We start from the raw sequence: 19,123 nt of genomic DNA, 5'->3' as shown, positions 1-19,123 counted from the left end.
TATCTGCCATGATTCCTGTTATAGAGACTTTGTTATGAAAACCGAGGACCAGAATGGTCAGACCCAACACTGATTAGCTAGTTCAGCATTCAAATCCCTAAGCCAGTGCTGAATTCCCATTCCACCCCATACCCTAACCAATTTTCTTGGGTCGGATTGAATTAAGTGTTTCTACAGGCACAACAACTTCCGCTCATGGAGCAGAAATTCTTGGGGGCCCTGGCAGTGGCAGCTCAGCTGGCTACAGGGGGGCCTCTGCTCCACAAGCAGGATTTCAGGATGAAATGTGGGCTGTGAAGGGAATGGGCACCAAAAAGTTAAATACTGCAGGCAACTGGAAACACTACGTTAGATTCAGCCTTCTGCCTCTATTATAGAGCCCTTCTTTACTATCATTCTGCCCATCATTTCCCCAAAGCATCTCTACCCATAATTTCTATTGCTCCATACTCTACTGCCTTCAAGTAAAACTTTGTTTTTGTATGTAAAGAATTAACAGTGGGAAAAGATCTCACTTTTGAAGAAAAGCATTGCAAATGAACATATAATTCTGATGAGTTTGATAGACAACCAAGCAAAGGCAAATTGCCAAAGACAATTTAGAAGAGTTTGTTCTGTAGCTTACAGGACAGAATGCCAAGCCCATATGCCAAACTTCTATTTTATACCTTATGTTTACCTCCACTCCATAATTTGCTTGTTCACAGACTGGTAGTATTTCCAGCCCAACATGAACATAAACTTCCTCTCTTATGAAACAGAGCTGCTCCATTATGAGACTGCTTATGGAAATTTTACTCATCAGAAAATGGAGTTGCTCAATATCACTGCATGAATAAGAGAGGCAAACAAGAATCCACACTTTAAAATAATTTGCTAAAACCCCAGATTTCCATCCATTTTCTATAAAACAGCTATAATGTATGTTGTTGCCCACAACAGCTTTCAAATTCAGATTCAGTGCCAAATGATAAGCACTGTGCCTTTCCCCCTAAACATTAATATTTGAGAAACAAGTAGTTTCATGGGTGGTCCTAACTCTCTGTTTGGCTGTAAACAGTTTTTCAAGCAATTAGTCAGCACTTCTACTAGGGAAAATATCTTCAGGAGAGATATTGCAGGAAGGGTTCAATGCCCATCACCTTCAAATCCTTTTTGTCTAAACAATCTGACACATACACCCACTTTCCTTTCTCTACATGAACAGGGCAGTTCCATGTTGAAACACAACCAGATAGTGTTGCAACCAGTTTAGCCTTTTAGATAAAATATTTTTAAGCTTCCATGAACCTAATCTGTTCAAACATGAAACACTAGCTAGCTGCTACTGACACAGCAACTATCATGTATACCCAAGTCAAAATTAGAGTAACCCAATGACTGATGGGAATCAAGCCAGGTACCATGAAAACCTCTGCCGACTACTGCTTAACAACAAGTTACTGAAAATATGCTTGCATTTGTATTAGGAATTTTACATACACTTTTATAGCACCCATTATTTCCTAAAGCCTTTTAACTCACAATCAAGGTTTGTCCTTCCACCTCTTTCAGACTTGAGCAATAATACTTACTACTGCTACTCCACCAGATTATTACTGATTGTATAGCACTAATCCACATGGTGCCTTCTGATAACCTGAAAGTTTTGCTATTGTTTTTAATCAGCAGAAGAATCAGGACTGGCACATTAGTTAACAAAGTCCAGGCAACATTCCAGAGTGCCAGCCATCCCAAGTTTGGAGGCCCCCTGGAACAGTAGGGGGTATTTTGAAAATATACAACACACCCTCAACACACATACACAAAGACTTTCCACTTGCACATGAGGGTTTTGTCCTGGCCCTGGTCCCTCCCCCCCCCCCCCCCAAAAAAAGAATTAGATCTAGTTTAAGGCAGTAGTGCTTCCAATACCACTCTGCAGGTGACTACAATTAGTTCAGCTGCAGTCACACATTCAAGCTGTAACTGCATAATTACATTATACATTAAACTTAGGGTTTACCTACAAATACAACCTACAGAAATGTTAAGCAGCTTCTAAGTTTGCCTGTGTATACATTTTCCATTTTTTTCCAAATACATTTTACCAACATTTTTAACATCAAAACAAACTACTAAGTGAAGCTGCACTCCGTGATCTTTAGACCCACATCCACAATCCCTCCAAAATTATATTCAATTCTGCTCCTGCACTTTTCACAGAATTTTACAAATCAGTTCCTGGTATGACCTAATTTCCCAGTTCCATTTTTCTTCACCTTGATGTATCTCAGAAACAAAGTACAAAACACATGTTTATCAGCAATAAAGTACAGAATGTTACTACCTTAAAAGCCTCTCTTTACCGTCTGCAAGAACTTGAATTGGGTCAGGCAGACTTCATGCTCTACGCATGCTGCAAATACAAATGGCTGCAGTTCCAGCAATTGAAATCAGTAAATACAATGAGTCGCAGCAATCTAGATAATTTTCTCAAGAGATCGACAATCTAGAATGCAAAGATAGCTCATTTAGGAACAAGATTAATTTCTCAATCAGCGAAGTTTCATTTTCTTGCTTAACTAGAAGACCAATTCACATGATAAGCATGTTTGGTACCCCCCAGCTAGCTTCACCAGTGAGCCACGTCAACTATAAAGTGAAAAGGCAAAGACATATTTTGGGAAAAAGTAGCCTGCTTTCAAATCCAGCCCCTCAATTTTCCCCCTTCTATACCCATCTTTTCCTTCTGAAACAATTTAAGAGAATCACAAGGCAGTCATGTTTAACCCTGGGACAGCAAGGTGTTTTTGCTCAGTCTACATGTTCACTTGAGGATCCTTATTTTCCTTCAATTAAAATAAGCAGATATATCACCAACTACAAAGTTTCCTTAGATTACAATCCTAGACACACTTGCTACAGAGTAAGACCTACTGAACTCAGTGGGATTTATTTCTGAATACTCATATTAGGCTTGCACAGTTATTATGTTGGTTTTACCTGTGAATTTTCCTGTTCTGTTAATTGCTAGGAAAAACCTGGTATAAGAACCAAAAATTTAGAGGACTATACCAAATACACTTTTCCCGCAAGGTATTGACAATTTTGTGACAAGAATTAAACCACAAGTTTGTGCCAAGTAACAAACTCTACAAGTACAGAAATAATACTCAGTTTGTATTTAGTTGTGGTTTTTTTTGGAGAACTTAAAGGGCTATGCAAATTTTTTTGCTACTCTCCTGTACTGTAGGAGATTGGCCCTTCAAGGATTCCCACAGCCTAGCTCCATTAAATTCTTTTTCCCTTTCTGCACCCTTTGTTGGCCTTGGGTGGGGGGAGTGGATGACTTCATCCCACTGAAGAGAAAACAGCTGCACAGTAAGTCCAACCTGTCAATCTCCTTCAACAGGACTCCATCATCTGGGCCCGTGGTGGCAAATCTTTGGCACTTCAGATGTTATGGACTACAATTCTCATCAGCCCTGCTGGCATGGCCAATTGGCAGGGGCTGATGGGAATTGTAGTCCATAACATTTGGAGTGCCAAAGGTTCACCACCACTGATCTAGGCTAAGCCATCCCTGAGAGGGAACAAACTTTAATAACAATGATCTTGGAGTGCCACTTGCTGAAGGACTTTCCTTCCTGAGGCAGCCTTGGCCAATGTCTGCTGGTCCAGTCTATAGTACCACACAAACGTACATGCGCAGTGATGAGCCCCAGCGCCAGCTCTCAAAGGCTACCTGTATGCCCTGTTTCACCCAACGATCAACTGTTGTCTTGGAAGCCTTTTCCCCTTGTATTTTTGCTCCTGTATGATAGGAACATTACATTCGCCCATCAGGTCCCATTACTGTTGGCTGCAGGTGAATAAGACTGGATCCCTTTCTTTGCTCTGTTTTCCCTCTGGCAAAAAAACCCTTCCCCTAAATAGTATCAATCCTAGCCCACAGGTGAATTACATCAGTTGCTGGGGAGAGAGAGCTCCCACGGAATCCATGTTCCTCCAAAACCTGGATAGTCAAGTGAGTGTCCTCCAGGAGCGCTTACTCCAAAGAAGCTCATAGGAGGATGTCGTCCATTTATGGACCAATTACGCACAATGTGTTTACTGCATGGTGGAGTTGAATGTATGTTGCCACCAGTGGGCACAGCTTTGCCCCAGACCTCTTCCCTCCACCTGTAGTTAGCCCCCCTAGTCTTACCCCCCTCATGCTGCCATGCACACTTCCGCAACACCCTCCTCCCTGTTGCTGACTACTTCCTGCTTCTTGTTCTTCCGCATCATTTCTATTGCCCGTGGCCTCCCTGCTCCTACATACCTTTAGATCTTTTGATTTTAAAAAATTAAATAACCATGTGGAAAGATCGATAAATTGATACTAATACTAAAAAAGTAAACATAATTAAGACTAGTCATTCAGTACAAAACTGAATTTGCCCCTGCATTTAATCAACAAACTGGGATGTCTCCAGTCTCGTAGGTTTACACACAAGCAAACAGTGATTCACAGGGAAAAACCTGTTGGTGTTGATGCTTGGGTTTACAGAACATTGGGAAACAGACAATTGTGAACCTGGCAGCTTAGCAAATGGCACTTCATGTTGTCCTTTTACAGTTTTGCAGTTTGCACATTGCCATTACTCCATCACTTCCCACCACAAAAGACAACCAGTGTTCGGGCAAAGTGTACAGATGGCATATTCAAGACTTTTCTGTAATAGTTTCCCTTTTTAATGCTGATCTATTGATAGATCGATATATCAATCTAAAGATTAAAGATAAAAATTGAATATTACATCAAAAATTAAAGCACGCATAAGCAATAGAGAACCTGTGAAGCATCACAAACGGACACACACCCACGGACGCAAGCAAAAAGCCAGCTAGTGGGCAATGCCTTGCCCTGCTGTAAACAGGGCAGAGGGTAATAATGCCGAACATGCCCCAAAATAAAGACTCCCTGGTCAATTCTCACTGAAGGCACGGGAACCTTGCTGTGGCTAATCAGCCATGGATAAACATGGCTTCAGGTGTGTCACCAGGGTCATTGGCACCATTATGGAGTCCCAGGGAACTGCAGAGAGATGGAAGGGGAGGGCTCTGTATGGGAAAAATTGCCTCTGGATATAGAAATGTAGGAAAACATCAGGATAATAGATGGACAGAGATATTTGAGTATGCCAAGGTAAAAAAATCATGCCGCAGCAGTGCTTGTAATATGGAACCAACAGACTCCATCTGGAATCTTCTTTTTTAATCCAGTGATCTTGTTATTTCAGACTGAGAATGGCCCTCCATGTTCTGGACTTTTGGGGGAAAGTGAACACAGGTGAGTACACTCTCTGACCCACTTGTGCTACAGGTACAGGATCTATAACTTCAATGTCTTACAGATGCTGCATGACCTCTCTCAGAATGGTAAGATTTTCTGGGGATTTTGGATTTCGAAATCTTCGGTACTCTGATCCTTTTGCTTGAATGAAAGGTGAAAGAACAAAATGGACCCATTTTGTAGTCCTTGTCCTTTGAAGCCAGGTATGAAGAAGGTGGTATCACATTTTTCCCTTGGTTTTCACTAGTACTTTTTCCAGAGTTGATTCTACAAACAGCAGTCTACCTGTAAACCATTCCACTGTAAGGTTGCCCTTGGTTAAAGTATCTACTTACCTGTTTTTCAGCCATAGGTTCCTAGCTACTAGCACTGTAGCTGCCTGGAATTGTGCACAGAATTGCATCACATCTTATGAGGCATGCGCAAAGAATTGGGAAGCCCTCTGCATTTTTAATAGGGATCATTTGAGGGAATTTGGGTCCAACTCTTGACCCTTTAGTAAGTCATCAGTCCAAACAAAAGGCTCAAGCAAAATTAGGTAAGGCTGTCATCACTCTAATAGCCAGTGATGAGGCTTCATATGCTTTTTAAGACCCTGTTCATTCTTGCGAGTTCTTAAGGACATTCTCCTCACCTTTCAAAAGGACTACTCCTAATTAGAGGGTCACCAGTGGGGCACCCACCAGTGGCACTTTGAGATCATCCATGGCCTCCTCATTAAGGGTATAATGTAACTTAGCTATCAGGCCCAAGGAGGTACTGTTGCCAGGGAAAGCCTACTCCTTTTGATGACTATTGCAAAGTGGTCTGGCAAGAAGCAGTAAGAAATAGGTTTAACTGGTTGTAGAAAGCTCTATTGCCAAGATTAGCACAGGGAGAGATATTAGTATCCTGGTTATCCCCCTTTAATTGGTACTTGAGGATACCAATAACCTTTTTTAAGAGCCTTTGGTAGTGCTCCCTGGAAAACAGCCTGGTGGAATTATCCTGCGACTCCTCAACTCCAGACCATACTCCTACCTCCCTATTTGAGCCCATGTGCTGACTGACCCTTACGAACTTGGTCCATGTGCTTGTCAACACACTGGCTTCACTTTGAAATATACTGTAGAAGTCACAAAACATTAGTACCTAAGATACAAGAACCCATGCTTGATAAATCTTCGCATACTTTTTATGCATGGGCATTCCTCAAAACAATTATCATAAGTGACAGGCCTCAAACAAGTCAAGACAAGAATCAAATAAAACTAGTGAAGTTTAACATCTATGCACCCCCTTGTAATCAGAGAAGAAAAAACCCCAAGAAAATATTTACCATAATCCCATAAAACAGTGAAGTAGAATATAAGTTCTCAAAGGTTATCTGCCCATGAAAATCTGTGCTAGTCCATTTGCTAATAATGCACGGAAGAGCAATACATTTGTAGTACAATGGTCCAAAAAAGGAGCACTCATTTGATTTATGAAAAAGTTCCCACTCACTTGCCTGGGGGCAATCCTTACTTGCTGCAGGGAAATAGATAAGCAGTTATTTTCGTGCCATATATGGTTACTGTGCAATACTTCAAATTTCAGTGAGATGAAGGGCCAAACTCACTATCCAGCAGATAGGTGATTTATTTAGGACATTTATATATCCTGCCTTTCTCCTAACACTGTCAGCACCCAAGGCAAGACTCAGGTCAAACCCATCACTTCACCAAAATCACCAATTTTACTTTAACTTTTATAAAAAATGAAGTTCCCCACAATCTTTTTCTGTTAGACTACAAACGGCAATATATTTAAGTTTCACTACCTGAGTAAAGCTTTTTTTTTTTGGGGGGGGGGGGGGGGGAAAAAATCTCTATAAAATAGCAGCAAGGATTGCTAATTTCAGCCTAACCTCCTTTACTCTTTGCAACTAGGTGATCATGGTCATGACCAGGAATTTCAGTGCCATCATAAATAAGGCTACTATTGCAAGTACCTGTTCCCTGTGTATATAATGAAAGTCTTACAATGTAGCCATGAGTAGATAGGGTAGGGGTCTTAATAACCTACTACCGTGTTTCCCAAAAAATAAGACAGGGTCTTATGTTAATTTTTGCTCCAAAAGATGCGTTAGGGCTTATTTTCAGGGGATGTCTTATTTTTTCCCATGATTTTGCATCCCCCACGTGACCAGATCAGCTATACTGGGAAATTGGAGTAGGGCTTATATTTCAAGCATCTTCCAAAAATCCCAAAAAATCATGCTAGGGCTTATTTTCAGGATAGGGCTTATTTTCGGGAAAACAGGGTAATGAGACTTCCAAAGTATGCTGAAAAAAAGACTGTGATGTTAACCAAAAGAAATACAAAGACTTCAAGCAAACCCTCCTCCTGGTGAGGATTAACATTCTCCCAGAAGTAATGAAACGTTTACAAATGCCAAGTATCAATTAAAGGAAAGGAGAGATGAGGAGCACTGATCACTCTGCTCAATGTTTTGAAAGATATAGTTATACAGGGAGATTTGGGGTATGGTCTGGGTCCCCCCCCCCCCCAAATTACCCCTCCGTATTATTTCTGATGGGCTTTCAAGAGCACTGTTGCCAAAACACACTAAGGAGATCTTAATAATGCCCAGTCCAGTGCTGCTTTCTGTTATGCCCCAAGCCAAATAAAACCTTCTCTTTAAAAAATATCCATTTTAATTTTTTCATACCACCTCAAGAATGATCACTGAATTACACAAATAAGAAATGTCACATTGCAAATTCCAATTTAAAATTGCCAGTTACTGACCAGTCTAATTCCCTGAAAGAACCCACAGTTGTAGATCATTTGACTAGTTTCAACCCAAGGTGTCAATTTAGAAGGAATGAGCTGTCATTACTGTAAACGGGACCGGCTTGTTCAACCATTTCTTTGATAAAATGTAGCAGTTTTTCACAGCGACTGGATATGCTGTGACACACCTTCAGTTTAATAATAAAGCACTAACTAACTATTAATATAAAACTTAAGATACATTTAAAGATCCCCAAGATGGATCTATTCTGAAACACATTCAAACCCAAAATAGAAAAAGGGGCCCTATAGATCCTATTCATCAAATACTTAGGATACAACATAGACAACAAGATCTCAAAATGGGTAATATTTGCAAGCCCCGATGGGTACTAGAATCTTCATTTGACAAAAATATAATTTGTCTGCATTCAAACTTAGCCACAAACATTTGTTCCAACTGTCAATGCTGGCTAAGCCTAAACAGAAGAATGACTAAACTTGCGTTCTCTCTCACGAACATCAAGGTTCCGTGTTTGAATAACTGACTTACACTCAAGAGTTCTCACCACAAAATTCCACAGAGCATTCCACACTCCCTATAAGCTATCTGCATGTGAAGGAAAACAAACATAAAACAACCTACAGGATTTTTTTTGGTGCCTAAACAACACAAAAGAAAAACTCACAAGGAATTAAGTAAAGTGACGATGCCAATTAGAAGCCACTTCTGAATGAAACTGATAGGCTTTCTAGCCTTGGCACCAACTGAATTGTACAGATTGCAGTAAATGCACCAAAGACCATCATGAAGATCTCAAAGGACCTAAGACCACCCTACACACCCAGCTATGCTTTGGAGCTATTTTTACAATTTATGAGTTATATTTATGGATATTTAAAGCTGCTTTTCTCTCCCATGGAGATCCACCATTCTCTTCACAATTTCAGCCTCACAACAATGTGATGTAGATTGGGATAAAAGAGAGTGACCGATTCAAGGACACCCAATAAGTTTTCATGGGGACTCAAATCTGTGTGTCCCAGATCCTGGTCTGAAACTTTAACCATTACACTATGCTGGCCCTCTTCAAGACAAAAAAAAAAAAGCTGATTCTCCATTCACATTTGAACATGTATGAACACTAGAAGCCATTTATGCAGAATGAGACCATTGGTCAACCTATCTCATTCATATCTCTATTGTACTGTCTATTCATATCTCTATTGTACTACCTATTCTCCACTGTGTTGCTCTAAAGTGATTTAAGCAGTGTTCTGAGTAGACCAATACCTATCCTATCAGCACCCATCCCCGCAATCAATCAGTATTCAAGAAAACAGCCCAGACATTTTCTTGGGTCCTGATGGCTCATCAAGCCTCTCCTATATTTTTGCTGGAACCCTGGAAAAGTAATCCATTCTCTGCCTCTGGCTTTCCTGCCAGCTTATCTCATACTACCTCAGAACCCATTTTGGGGTATAAATATTGGTCCTTTGGCCATTCATAGAGTGCGTATGCTCTGGATCCATTTGTGCATCTCCATCTGCATGCAGGCTCTTTCCTTTGCTTCTGGAAACGCTGGTTTCCTCTTCAGCCCCACTTTCCCTGAACACCCCTTCAAGGCTAGTAACTATCACCCATCCCTGAAGTCTTCTCCAACTTCCTCTTTTCTCTTAGTCAGATCTTGTATGCTTCCTTTGTGTGTGCTCATCGTTTGAAACATACTTCTGGTTTTTATTGCTTAATTCTTTAATAAAAACTACTTTTGACTAGACAACCACCTATTCATTTGAGGGTTTTCACCCAGGACTATCCTTGTATACACAGGTTATCGATCCTAGTTACACTAAGTGGTGGGATTCAGCAGGTTCGCACCACTTCGGCAGAACCGATTTTTAAAAAGGTACTTGTAAAAAATCAGTTGTTAAATTAATTGAATTCCCATCGCTGGAACCAGTTGTTAAATTATTTTAATCCCACCACTGGTTACACCCCACCACCCTCTGTTTCCGGTTAATTCCCCCAACTAAAGTAGAGACTTAGAATAACACTGCATCTCCAGCAATGAAGTGCAAGTCTGTTAGAACCTGTCAAAAAGGCATGTGCAGACGAGCAAAATCTATATGACAGATGTGTCCACCCCTAGACAGGTGCCGCATGCATAATCAGTGTCGAGTGCAACAAAAGTAACGTGTGTATAACTGATAAGACCTGTGCACCTGATTGGGACCTGTATTGTATATAGTTGGCACAGAGAACACAGAGGAGTGTGCCTGCAAACACCTGTTGTCTAGCGAAGCACTTCGGTAGTCGTAGCAATAAATAGAACTTCTGCACCGTTGACTGTGTGTCTGTCAGTTGTTTCTGCATTGCATCCTACAAGGTGGTCTACTCCAAGTAACTACTGCTTCAACAAAGTCAGGATTTTATCTTGGAATATTACTACCATGCTTGGGAAAGAGATGAGGGAAGAATTCTGAAGTGGTTTTACCCTAGGAGTAGCTGAGTTATATTCTCTTCTGCAACACTACTTGAACTTTTTGCATAATAACTAACCAACATTATGCTGGAAAAGAAAATATTTTAAACAGTTTGGGTCTGCTATGATATGCCCCCATCACATTTTTCCCCTGCAGAAGGAGTACATGCGTAACAAAATATGCTTAAGAAAATATTCATACTCAGTCTTTCCCCCTGCAAATCCCACGTAATCTGTTCATTCCAGTTAATTTTTGTTTAATGTATGGTCATCTATACATGCTCTTCCATAGGCAGAGGCGTACCATGGGTAAATGGCGCCCGGAGACAAATTATCTCCAGGATGCTCCCCCAGGCTCTGCCCCACCACCACCCCGGCTTCGCCCCGATGCCTCCAGGCTCCACCCCCACTGACCTTGACCCCGCCCATGTCACCATAGACATGGGCAAGGTCTAGGGTGCCCACCTCCCCTCCCCCTGCCGGCTGGGCTCCCAGCCGGCAATCTCTTCTGACCTCCCCTCCGGGCAGGCCAGAAGAGACTGCAGTCCCGGCCTTGGAGACCTGCTTTTATAAGCACTGAGGCTGGGGGTTGGGCTTGGAGAGCAGGAAGTCCCACCTCTTCCTGCTCCCCAAGTCCCACCCCCGGCCTCAGTGCCTATAAAAACAGGCCTCCGAGGTCGGGACTGCAGTGTCTTCTGGCCTGCCCGGAGGGGAGGTCAGAAGAGACTTCAGGCTGCTGGCTGGGAGCCCAGCTGGCGGGGGGGGGGAGTCCAGGGTGGGGTTGAGAGTGCTTGGAGGCAGCAGGAAGTCCTGGGCACATGGGGGGCCAATTTTGGCGCCAGGGGACAAGGGGTACCCCTTATCCCTAGGTAGATACACCACTGTCCATAGGACAAAAGAGTTAAAACATAATATGGCTCCCACACACAGCAGAAGAGCAAACCACCTTCTTAAAAGTATTGAAATTTACTCTTTCAAAATTAGAATTCATAGGAGAAAACTACCTAGCATTTAAACGTTAGGAACAAGATCCACTGGACCACAGCGACACAGCCTGGAAAACCCACCAGAACCAGTCCCTAACATTTATTCCTCAGCTATGCTCACAGTAGAAAATTGTCAATCCACTCTAGTCACTTACCAGTTGAACTGCAATGTTTATTCCATTATAATACTAAAATTTGCACATGCATGTATAGAAAAGCCTTATGCATTTATAGTGCTCAAAAAGTGGCTTAATTATTAATACATGCAAGTTAGCTATAAAGTATTTAGACTTGGCTCAGTGTAACTCTAGATCTTCATTTCCCATTCAGTGTTCTAGAAAGTAAGGTAACTTAACAGCATTGTCTGTGGGGATTTTTCGAGGGATGTACATTCACAGGAAGAATTTGAGTAGAAGAGTTTGGATTTATATCCCCTTTTCTCTCCTGTAGGAGACTCAAAGGGGCTTATAAACTCCTCGCCCTTCCCCCCTCACAACAAACACCCTGTGATGTGGGTGGGGCTGAGAGAGCTCCAAAAAGCTGTGACTAGTCCAAGGTCACCCAGCTGGCATGTGTTGGAGTGCACAGGTTAATCTGAATTCCCCAGAGAAGCCTCCACAGCTCAAGTGGCAGAGCGGGGAATCAAACCCGGTTCTTCCAGATTAGAATGCACCTGCTCTTAACCACAACGTCACTGCTGCTCTTCCAACTTCCATAAGGGTCTTCCAACTGATTAAGAGTACCTATCATCGGAATCACATCACTACATTTTTTCACATTTGATAACATGTGACTAATAGTTTGACCAAAGTGCCAATATACCAAAAAAAAAAATTCTTGATCAGTTGTTCCAGATAGAAATAAGAAAGAATGCTGTCTTAACCACTCCTCTTAGGATGGGATCTCTGGATAATTAGGCCCAAAATGGCAAATTCTAAGATTACATCAAATTTATTTGATGAGGGCATACAACTACACATTATACATGGTGTCAGATATCAGAATTTAATTATCCTTCTCTTTCCACATGAAAAATAATTTTATAGGAACAACAATAGGTATTGAATGCTTTGACCCTTGCCACACCTTAGCATGTGCTTGGAACCCTATGGGTGCTTAGGGGAGAAGAAGAAACTTAAGATGCAATTTAGAATGCAGAAGATGAAAGCAGGAAAAGGGTTAAGCATCTCAGCTGATACTTCTCTACTCTATGGGCTCTTTTTGAAACAAAGAGGCACTGAGGTTCAGTTGCACATGTCAGGTTCAATGGCAAGCATTTGGACTCTGATTCTTGTCACAGTTTCTCAGTATTTGGAAAAAAAGTTGCCTGAAAAAAACAATGCCCAAAATGGACCAGGGCCAAGAAGATCAAATCCAAAGGGTGAGAAGGCCACACAATCCAATAAAAAGGGAAGGCAGATGGGCCAAACCAGACTCTGGAAGTTCGAGACAAGGAGCTTCCATCAGGGTTTAAAAAAAAAAAAAGCTGGTGCATGGGACCACAGAATCCAATCAGGACCTCAGCAAGAGGAGATGTTCCCCCCACCCCATTTTTCTCTAAATGCAAAGACCTTGCTCCTCTGTCTGCACCACCAGAACAAACATACAGGTCTGGTTCCAGATTTAATTGGCAATTTGTACTGATTACCCCTAAATGTCATTTGTGTCGGAAAGGGATATTTTGTTATTCTAGTCAAGTTTATTACTGTTTATGGTCACAGATAGTTACAACTTACAATAAACATAAGAATCTCTCTCAATATATATATATATAAGTAGATAAATAAAACAAAAAATTAAATATATATAAAAATATGTATGGCTAAGAATGAGTTAAAAATCACAGTTAAACCTAGAGTTAAAACTTAGATTGAACGGAGTGATCATTAAACATATTTTTAAAATTTCAGTCCCATATCTTTTTGGCAGCAAAAGCATAAAGAGAAGTGCTGTAGGTAACAAAAGGATTGGTCTCAGATAAAAGTACAACCAGCTTCTATGATCCTGTGAGGTCACTTGGGCCAATGAACAACTTATCTAGAAATTTAATCCTAGATTCTGCCTAACGGGGACAAAAGAAAACATAATGCATTAAGTCCTCAGGAACTGACTCTCCACATATGCAAAAATGCAGATGTGCTGGCCAGCTCCATCCAAAGGATGGGGCCAAAAGGGCTCTAAGGATCAGCACAGCCTTGCATCAGCCCGCTTGTCCTCCCTGCGACATTTACCCTGGTGGAGGGAGCAAATGTACCAGCAGTCAGCCATCCCACAGTCCACCACCACAGAACCCAAAAGTCATGGCTGCAGCGGGGCTCAGAAGTCAGCGTGGGAGGCAGGGCAGTGTGTTTCCAGGGGCAGAAATACATTATTGAGCTCCCTCTCCAGGGTTGAGGGCCAGAAGTATGGCACCCCAGCCCTGGAACTTACACCATTCTTGGGGGCTCTTCAACGATTGGGAGGTTGGGCCACTGGAAAGTCCTCTTGGAGATGCTGGGGCAGTCTCCAGGATTGGATGGGGCTTGGCATTTGGGAATATCATCCAAGAGGAAGTTGGCATTGTCTGAAAGCAGTGTGATGTGAAAGCTAAGATTAGATAAATTATAAGTAGGAAGCTCTGGTATAATTTTTTTTAATCCTATAAAACAAGTTGAGGATTTTGACTGGGAGACGGCTGACCTATCACTTGCAGCATCATACTTGTACAGTCAGTCCTGAATTGTGTACCCAGGTATAAAGAGGTTCTAATGAGCCATCCAGTAGAGTACTACTCACATAGGATATCAAGGGCACATTCAATCATGCCATCTCTTGGAAGGGTTGTTGGGGAGCAGATTGAAAAAGGCACTGCCTTGTTTTTGTCAGTATTTTAAAAAGGAAATATGGGAGCAACTCCTTATTGAGGGCATACCTAATTCAGCCCAAACCACAGTGACTAAGATCCCCTTAGGTACGGCCAAGATCCTTTGGAAAAAAATAACTTTGAACCAGTTCTAAACTTGCTAATAGGTTGCCATTCAATTTCCAAGCTTCTACCCCATAAAAAGTTGGGTCAGATATAATACTTTGGTCAGATATGACTTTTGAATTAGTTCTATTAGAAGGCCATCTTTTGCATAACAGGATTTCAGAATAATCTCCATTGTTTCTGATGCTGTAGATCTTATAGTTGGCAACTGAACTCTCCAACAAAGTTTTTCATTAAAGGTTATCCCCACACATTTAAAATTATTCCATTGTTTGATGGAGGTTCCATGGATGCTCCAGTGAAACTTTCGGGGTCTTTTCCTGAAAACCACAACCTTGGTCTTGTTATAGTTAATTTTAAGAGCCTCTTCATTGCAATTCTCTGCCAATTTGTTTAATAGTTTTTTTTTCGGTCAATAGGTGTAACAGAAACTAAAACCACATTGTCCACATAAAGTAGGATTGAGACTTTCTGAGAACATAAAGTGGGGAAAACAAATTCAGGACCAGTTAATCTTGATACTAAATCACTAAGAAAAAAAGTTAAAAAGCAACAGAGCCAAGACACATCCCTGTTTCACTCTCCTGTTATTAGGAATTAAATCAGTAAGGGTTGTTCTCTTATTCCGTTGGACAATTTAATCTGGATCCAATGAACAGTCATTTCAAACTGGGCAAATTTCAGCCCTGTGAGGTTCTGCATAGAAACTATATTCCCTCTTTCTCTACAATTTGAGTAGGGAAACCATTACAGGGAGAAAAGCTGGAATTTATACTACACCTACATCTTAATCCCAAATTAAACTGGAGTCCTATGAACCAAATATATGAACAAAATGGAAAATGCTGGGAGCTCCAAACATAAAACTCTCAGGATCTTGCCTACTTCTATCCTTTGCCCTCTGAGGCAACAAGCCTCTGGCTTCAGTATTTTTGGAAGGCACAGTTGGAATTACCACTTGGCCCAATCAAGTCATCCTAACTGCAAACTTAAGTGCTGTTTGGCAGTTTGCCAGTGGAAATAATTAAATAATTAAAACAACCCAAAGCAGGCCAAATCTAGTATACTGCTTAACCCTTTGCCCTTTCGATTTTTCAGCTAAAATCCCTATCCTAAGTGGGTAAGGTAAGTGATTATGACCCCATGATCCCCTTTTAACTGGAAAAAGAACAAAGAACCCTCTGCCTGCCCTTCATCCATTCAGACACAGCCTGCCCAAGGTTTCCACAAAAATAAAGAAAAAAATGCCAGAACTCCAACATATAGTGAAGTCCAACAGTGACCATAAAATAACTTTCATCTCCTCTGCTACTGCCTCTAAGCAAAGCTCATTTCATATAGGAACCAGTAAGTTAAGGACCCTCACTGAAAACCTACATTATATTAGGAGCAGGCAAAACATAAAACAATTTTATATGACATTTATATTACATTTAGTGTAGACCTACACATAACATTATAAGTGTAGGAAACTATCTGCTTTCAGGTTAAATAGTTAGACAAGCTTTCAAGTTCATTAGGTCTACTAAGTTAACCACATACAGCAGAATCTAGTAGAGATTCCAGGGTCAAATTCACTGGCCCAAACCTTCCACCAACATCAGCTGACCATCATGACAACACAGACTGCCGTACTACAAAACAAGACCAGGACATCTGTTGCATTTTACTAGTTAGGTATGACATGTATGGTGCAATGATACCCAACCTTATTTATCATGTATTAGTCTTGATATATAAAGATATTAGCATAGATTACTCAGCATATATCCAAGCAACTCTGTCACATTTTTCAGTCTAGAATGTATAACTCATTTATGTTCTTAATGGAGGTCAGACAACATATTTTTAAGTTGTTCTACATTCCAGTTATTGTAGGTTCTACATCCAATTATGTCCACAGGAATGTGAAAAACATCAAATTAACAACAATTAAGTGTCACTTGAGAAAACTACTTCAGACAGCTGTCACCAAGAAACTGAAAAGCGGGGAAAAAACCTTTTGAATCTGTATATGTCAAACCCACACATTGATTACAGGAGTCATTTTCCTCACTTCGGAAGGCTACCAAAAGGGCTAAAAAAGCAAAGAAAAAAATCCTGCAGGAAAGATTCTCAAAGTATTCTCAGAGCAGAAAAACTTACAAACCCCCTTGGAGTTCAGCACTGAGGGTGTGCAGAATCACCAATGAAAAAGATGTGTCAAAACCAAAGCAACAAGTGTTTTCTGCCTTGTGACTGAAATATTCAAGTAACCTTATATTGCAGGCTGGATTAAATTTAAATGTCAATGGTTTTATGGCCCTAACAACATTTCCAATACTGCTGACCAAAAACAAGACATTTATTTGACCATTATTGAAAACAAATTTGATACCTTAAGTTTCATGAACACTAACCTCTGTCTTTCCTTCACATTTATCAAGGGATTGACAGGGCACTTCATGGAAATAAACTGAACATGTTAGACATCCACTTCCCCATTTTACAACTCCATGATTCAGTATGAAATATCTTACCCCATGATGACCAATGGAGACGTGCAAATGCAAGTTGTTTAAGCAGCCAAATTCCTAAAAAGGATTTTCTTCACCCTGTGACAGAGCTGCAAGAGTAGCCTGCTAAGCAACGCCGCGCTGACACTCCTGTTACTTGTCTGGCTTTCTGCCTTTCTGGCTGTAGATCCCAGGTGTTTCCACAAATCCAGGTGGCCCTAAGCACCTCTCAGCAGGATTTAAAGGCTACAAGCCTACAGGCATGTGGGAGCGAAGCCAGGTGTGTGGGGGGTGGGGGATCACAACCCTTTTGAGGAGAAAGGGAGGTCTTGCCTAAGGAGCAAGCCCAATGGGAACGTTCCCCATAGCCTCCCGGAGCCCGTCTTCTTCTCCGCAGACCCCTCCCCTGCAGCACGGGGTCCAGGGCAGCTTCAGCTCCTTGCCAGGAGGCGGACAAGGAGGAGGTAGAAGCAGTAGCAGCACCAGCCAACCTTCCTTCTGCAGGGGGAAGGCGGAGGCACTTGCCTCTGGCAGGGGGGTTATGCCAACCCCAACGGCAGCGCCGATGCCCCCCCGGGCAGTCCGATCGCAATGGCTCTAGAGCAGCCAAGAGCTCCCGGCAGGCGAGCAGTCCGCCCGTCCGTCCTCAGGTGCAGAGCGGGATGGGGCTTGCGGTGTGCGCAGCGCTCCACGCCGCCCTTGCCTCTAACACCCCCGCCGGCGGCAGCAGCAGCAGCAGCAGCAGCAGGAAGACGGGGGGTGTCGCTTCATTTTCCCGAGCAGCAGGCGGAGGGAGCCGCTTCGCTGGCGCTGACATCGGGCTCCGGTAGCGCGGCGGCGGCGGCGGCAGGGCACCAGCCGCGCATCCCCTTACGAAGGATGTGATGGGGTGGGGAGGAACCGGAGTCGGGAGGTGGCGGGATGAGAAAAAGGGAGCCGCGGCGGAGATGGGCGCGGGGCACCCGGTTCTGACCCCGGCTGGGTCGGGCAAACGGCTGGTCCCCCCAGCCCTCCAATCACGCCCCGTTTCTGCAGCAGGCGAGCATCTTCCTCCGGAGGGCTGGCAGATCAATCATTCACAGTAACGGCGGCGGCGGAGGAGGAGGAGGGGTGGCGGAGTCGAGCGCAGCAGAGCCCCTGCCGCCCCTCTCTGCACCAACGGAGCTGCGGCGGAGGAGTGAAGAGGAAGGTGCCCCTCTCGCACCTCGGGGCACCCTCTGCACGGTGGAGGGGGATCTTCCGCTGCCAGGCTCGGTCCGTGCCCCAGCTGTGCACCACCCCACGCCGCCCGCTCACATCCTCCTCCCTCTCCTCACACCTCCGGCCTCCCTCTCCGCCCTCCCCCGCCCGCGCGCACGCCTCCGCCTCCGTCAATCAGGCTCGCCTCCCTCTGCCGGTTTCCCGCGCAGCGCAGCCCTTCCCCTCACTCGAGGCCCCGAGAGGGGTGGGCGGAGCGCAGGGCGGAGGGGGCGCCCCGATCCTTCTCTCCTCGCACCGTCCCTCCCACCGGCGCCTGCAGCCGCCGATAAAAAAAAAATAGCCCGGCGGAGGTGGGAGGAGAGCGGGGAGAAGCCTGAATGCTGCGGCGTGTCAACGATCCAAGCCGGTTACTCGAGGGTCTCTCCCCCTCCGCTCTCACTGTGGCCGGTGCAGCGTCCCTGGGCTATTCCGCAGCCACCGTTTCCCCCACGCGGCAGCACCTGCCTGGTCTGTCTCCATCGGCTACTAGAGGGGGACCTTTAAATAGGACACGTCACCGCGTTCCCCTACGCACCGACGTCACACTCTGCTCCAGGCGCTTACGTCACCGGGGTGCGGGGGATGATGTCAGAATACTCGACGCCGCCGGAAGCGCTGCTATAATAGGGAATGGGATTAGGCGGGTGTAGAGAGGAGGCTGGATTAGCCTGGCTCTGGGGTAGCGTGCCAAACTGAGCTTCTTTGACCCTTGGTGCCCCCTCTATCCACCTCCGTGATTATCTGTGTCAGGAGGGGGAAAAGATCTCTTGCCTGTTCGTTTTTAGCCTAAGAATAAAAGCTTAGCATGAAAATAGCAAGTATGTCCCACATTAAGCCGTTGTTAGTAATCATCGTTGCAGTGTGGATTACGAATT

The 19,123-nt window shown here is 43.4% G+C and overlaps 1 protein-coding gene across 1 annotated transcript in view; it reads right to left on the bottom strand.

Moving 5' to 3' along the window:
- HOMER1 (homer scaffold protein 1) overlaps positions 1-18,733 on the bottom strand; it is a 102,819-nt gene extending 84,086 nt beyond the window's left edge. The window contains exon 1 of the mRNA XM_048503195.1: positions 17,034-18,733. Within this exon, the coding sequence (XP_048359152.1) occupies positions 17,034-17,038 (5 nt within the window). The 5' untranslated portion in view covers positions 17,039-18,733. The remainder of the gene's footprint in view (positions 1-17,033) is intronic.
- Positions 18,734-19,123: the final 390 nt, after the last annotated feature.

This window comes from Sphaerodactylus townsendi, linkage group LG07 (genome assembly GCF_021028975.2).
Source record: "Sphaerodactylus townsendi isolate TG3544 linkage group LG07, MPM_Stown_v2.3, whole genome shotgun sequence".
In the NCBI taxonomy this organism is placed as follows: Eukaryota; Metazoa; Chordata; class Lepidosauria; order Squamata; family Sphaerodactylidae; genus Sphaerodactylus; species Sphaerodactylus townsendi.
This window is presented reverse-complemented; position numbering and strand designations above follow the sequence as displayed.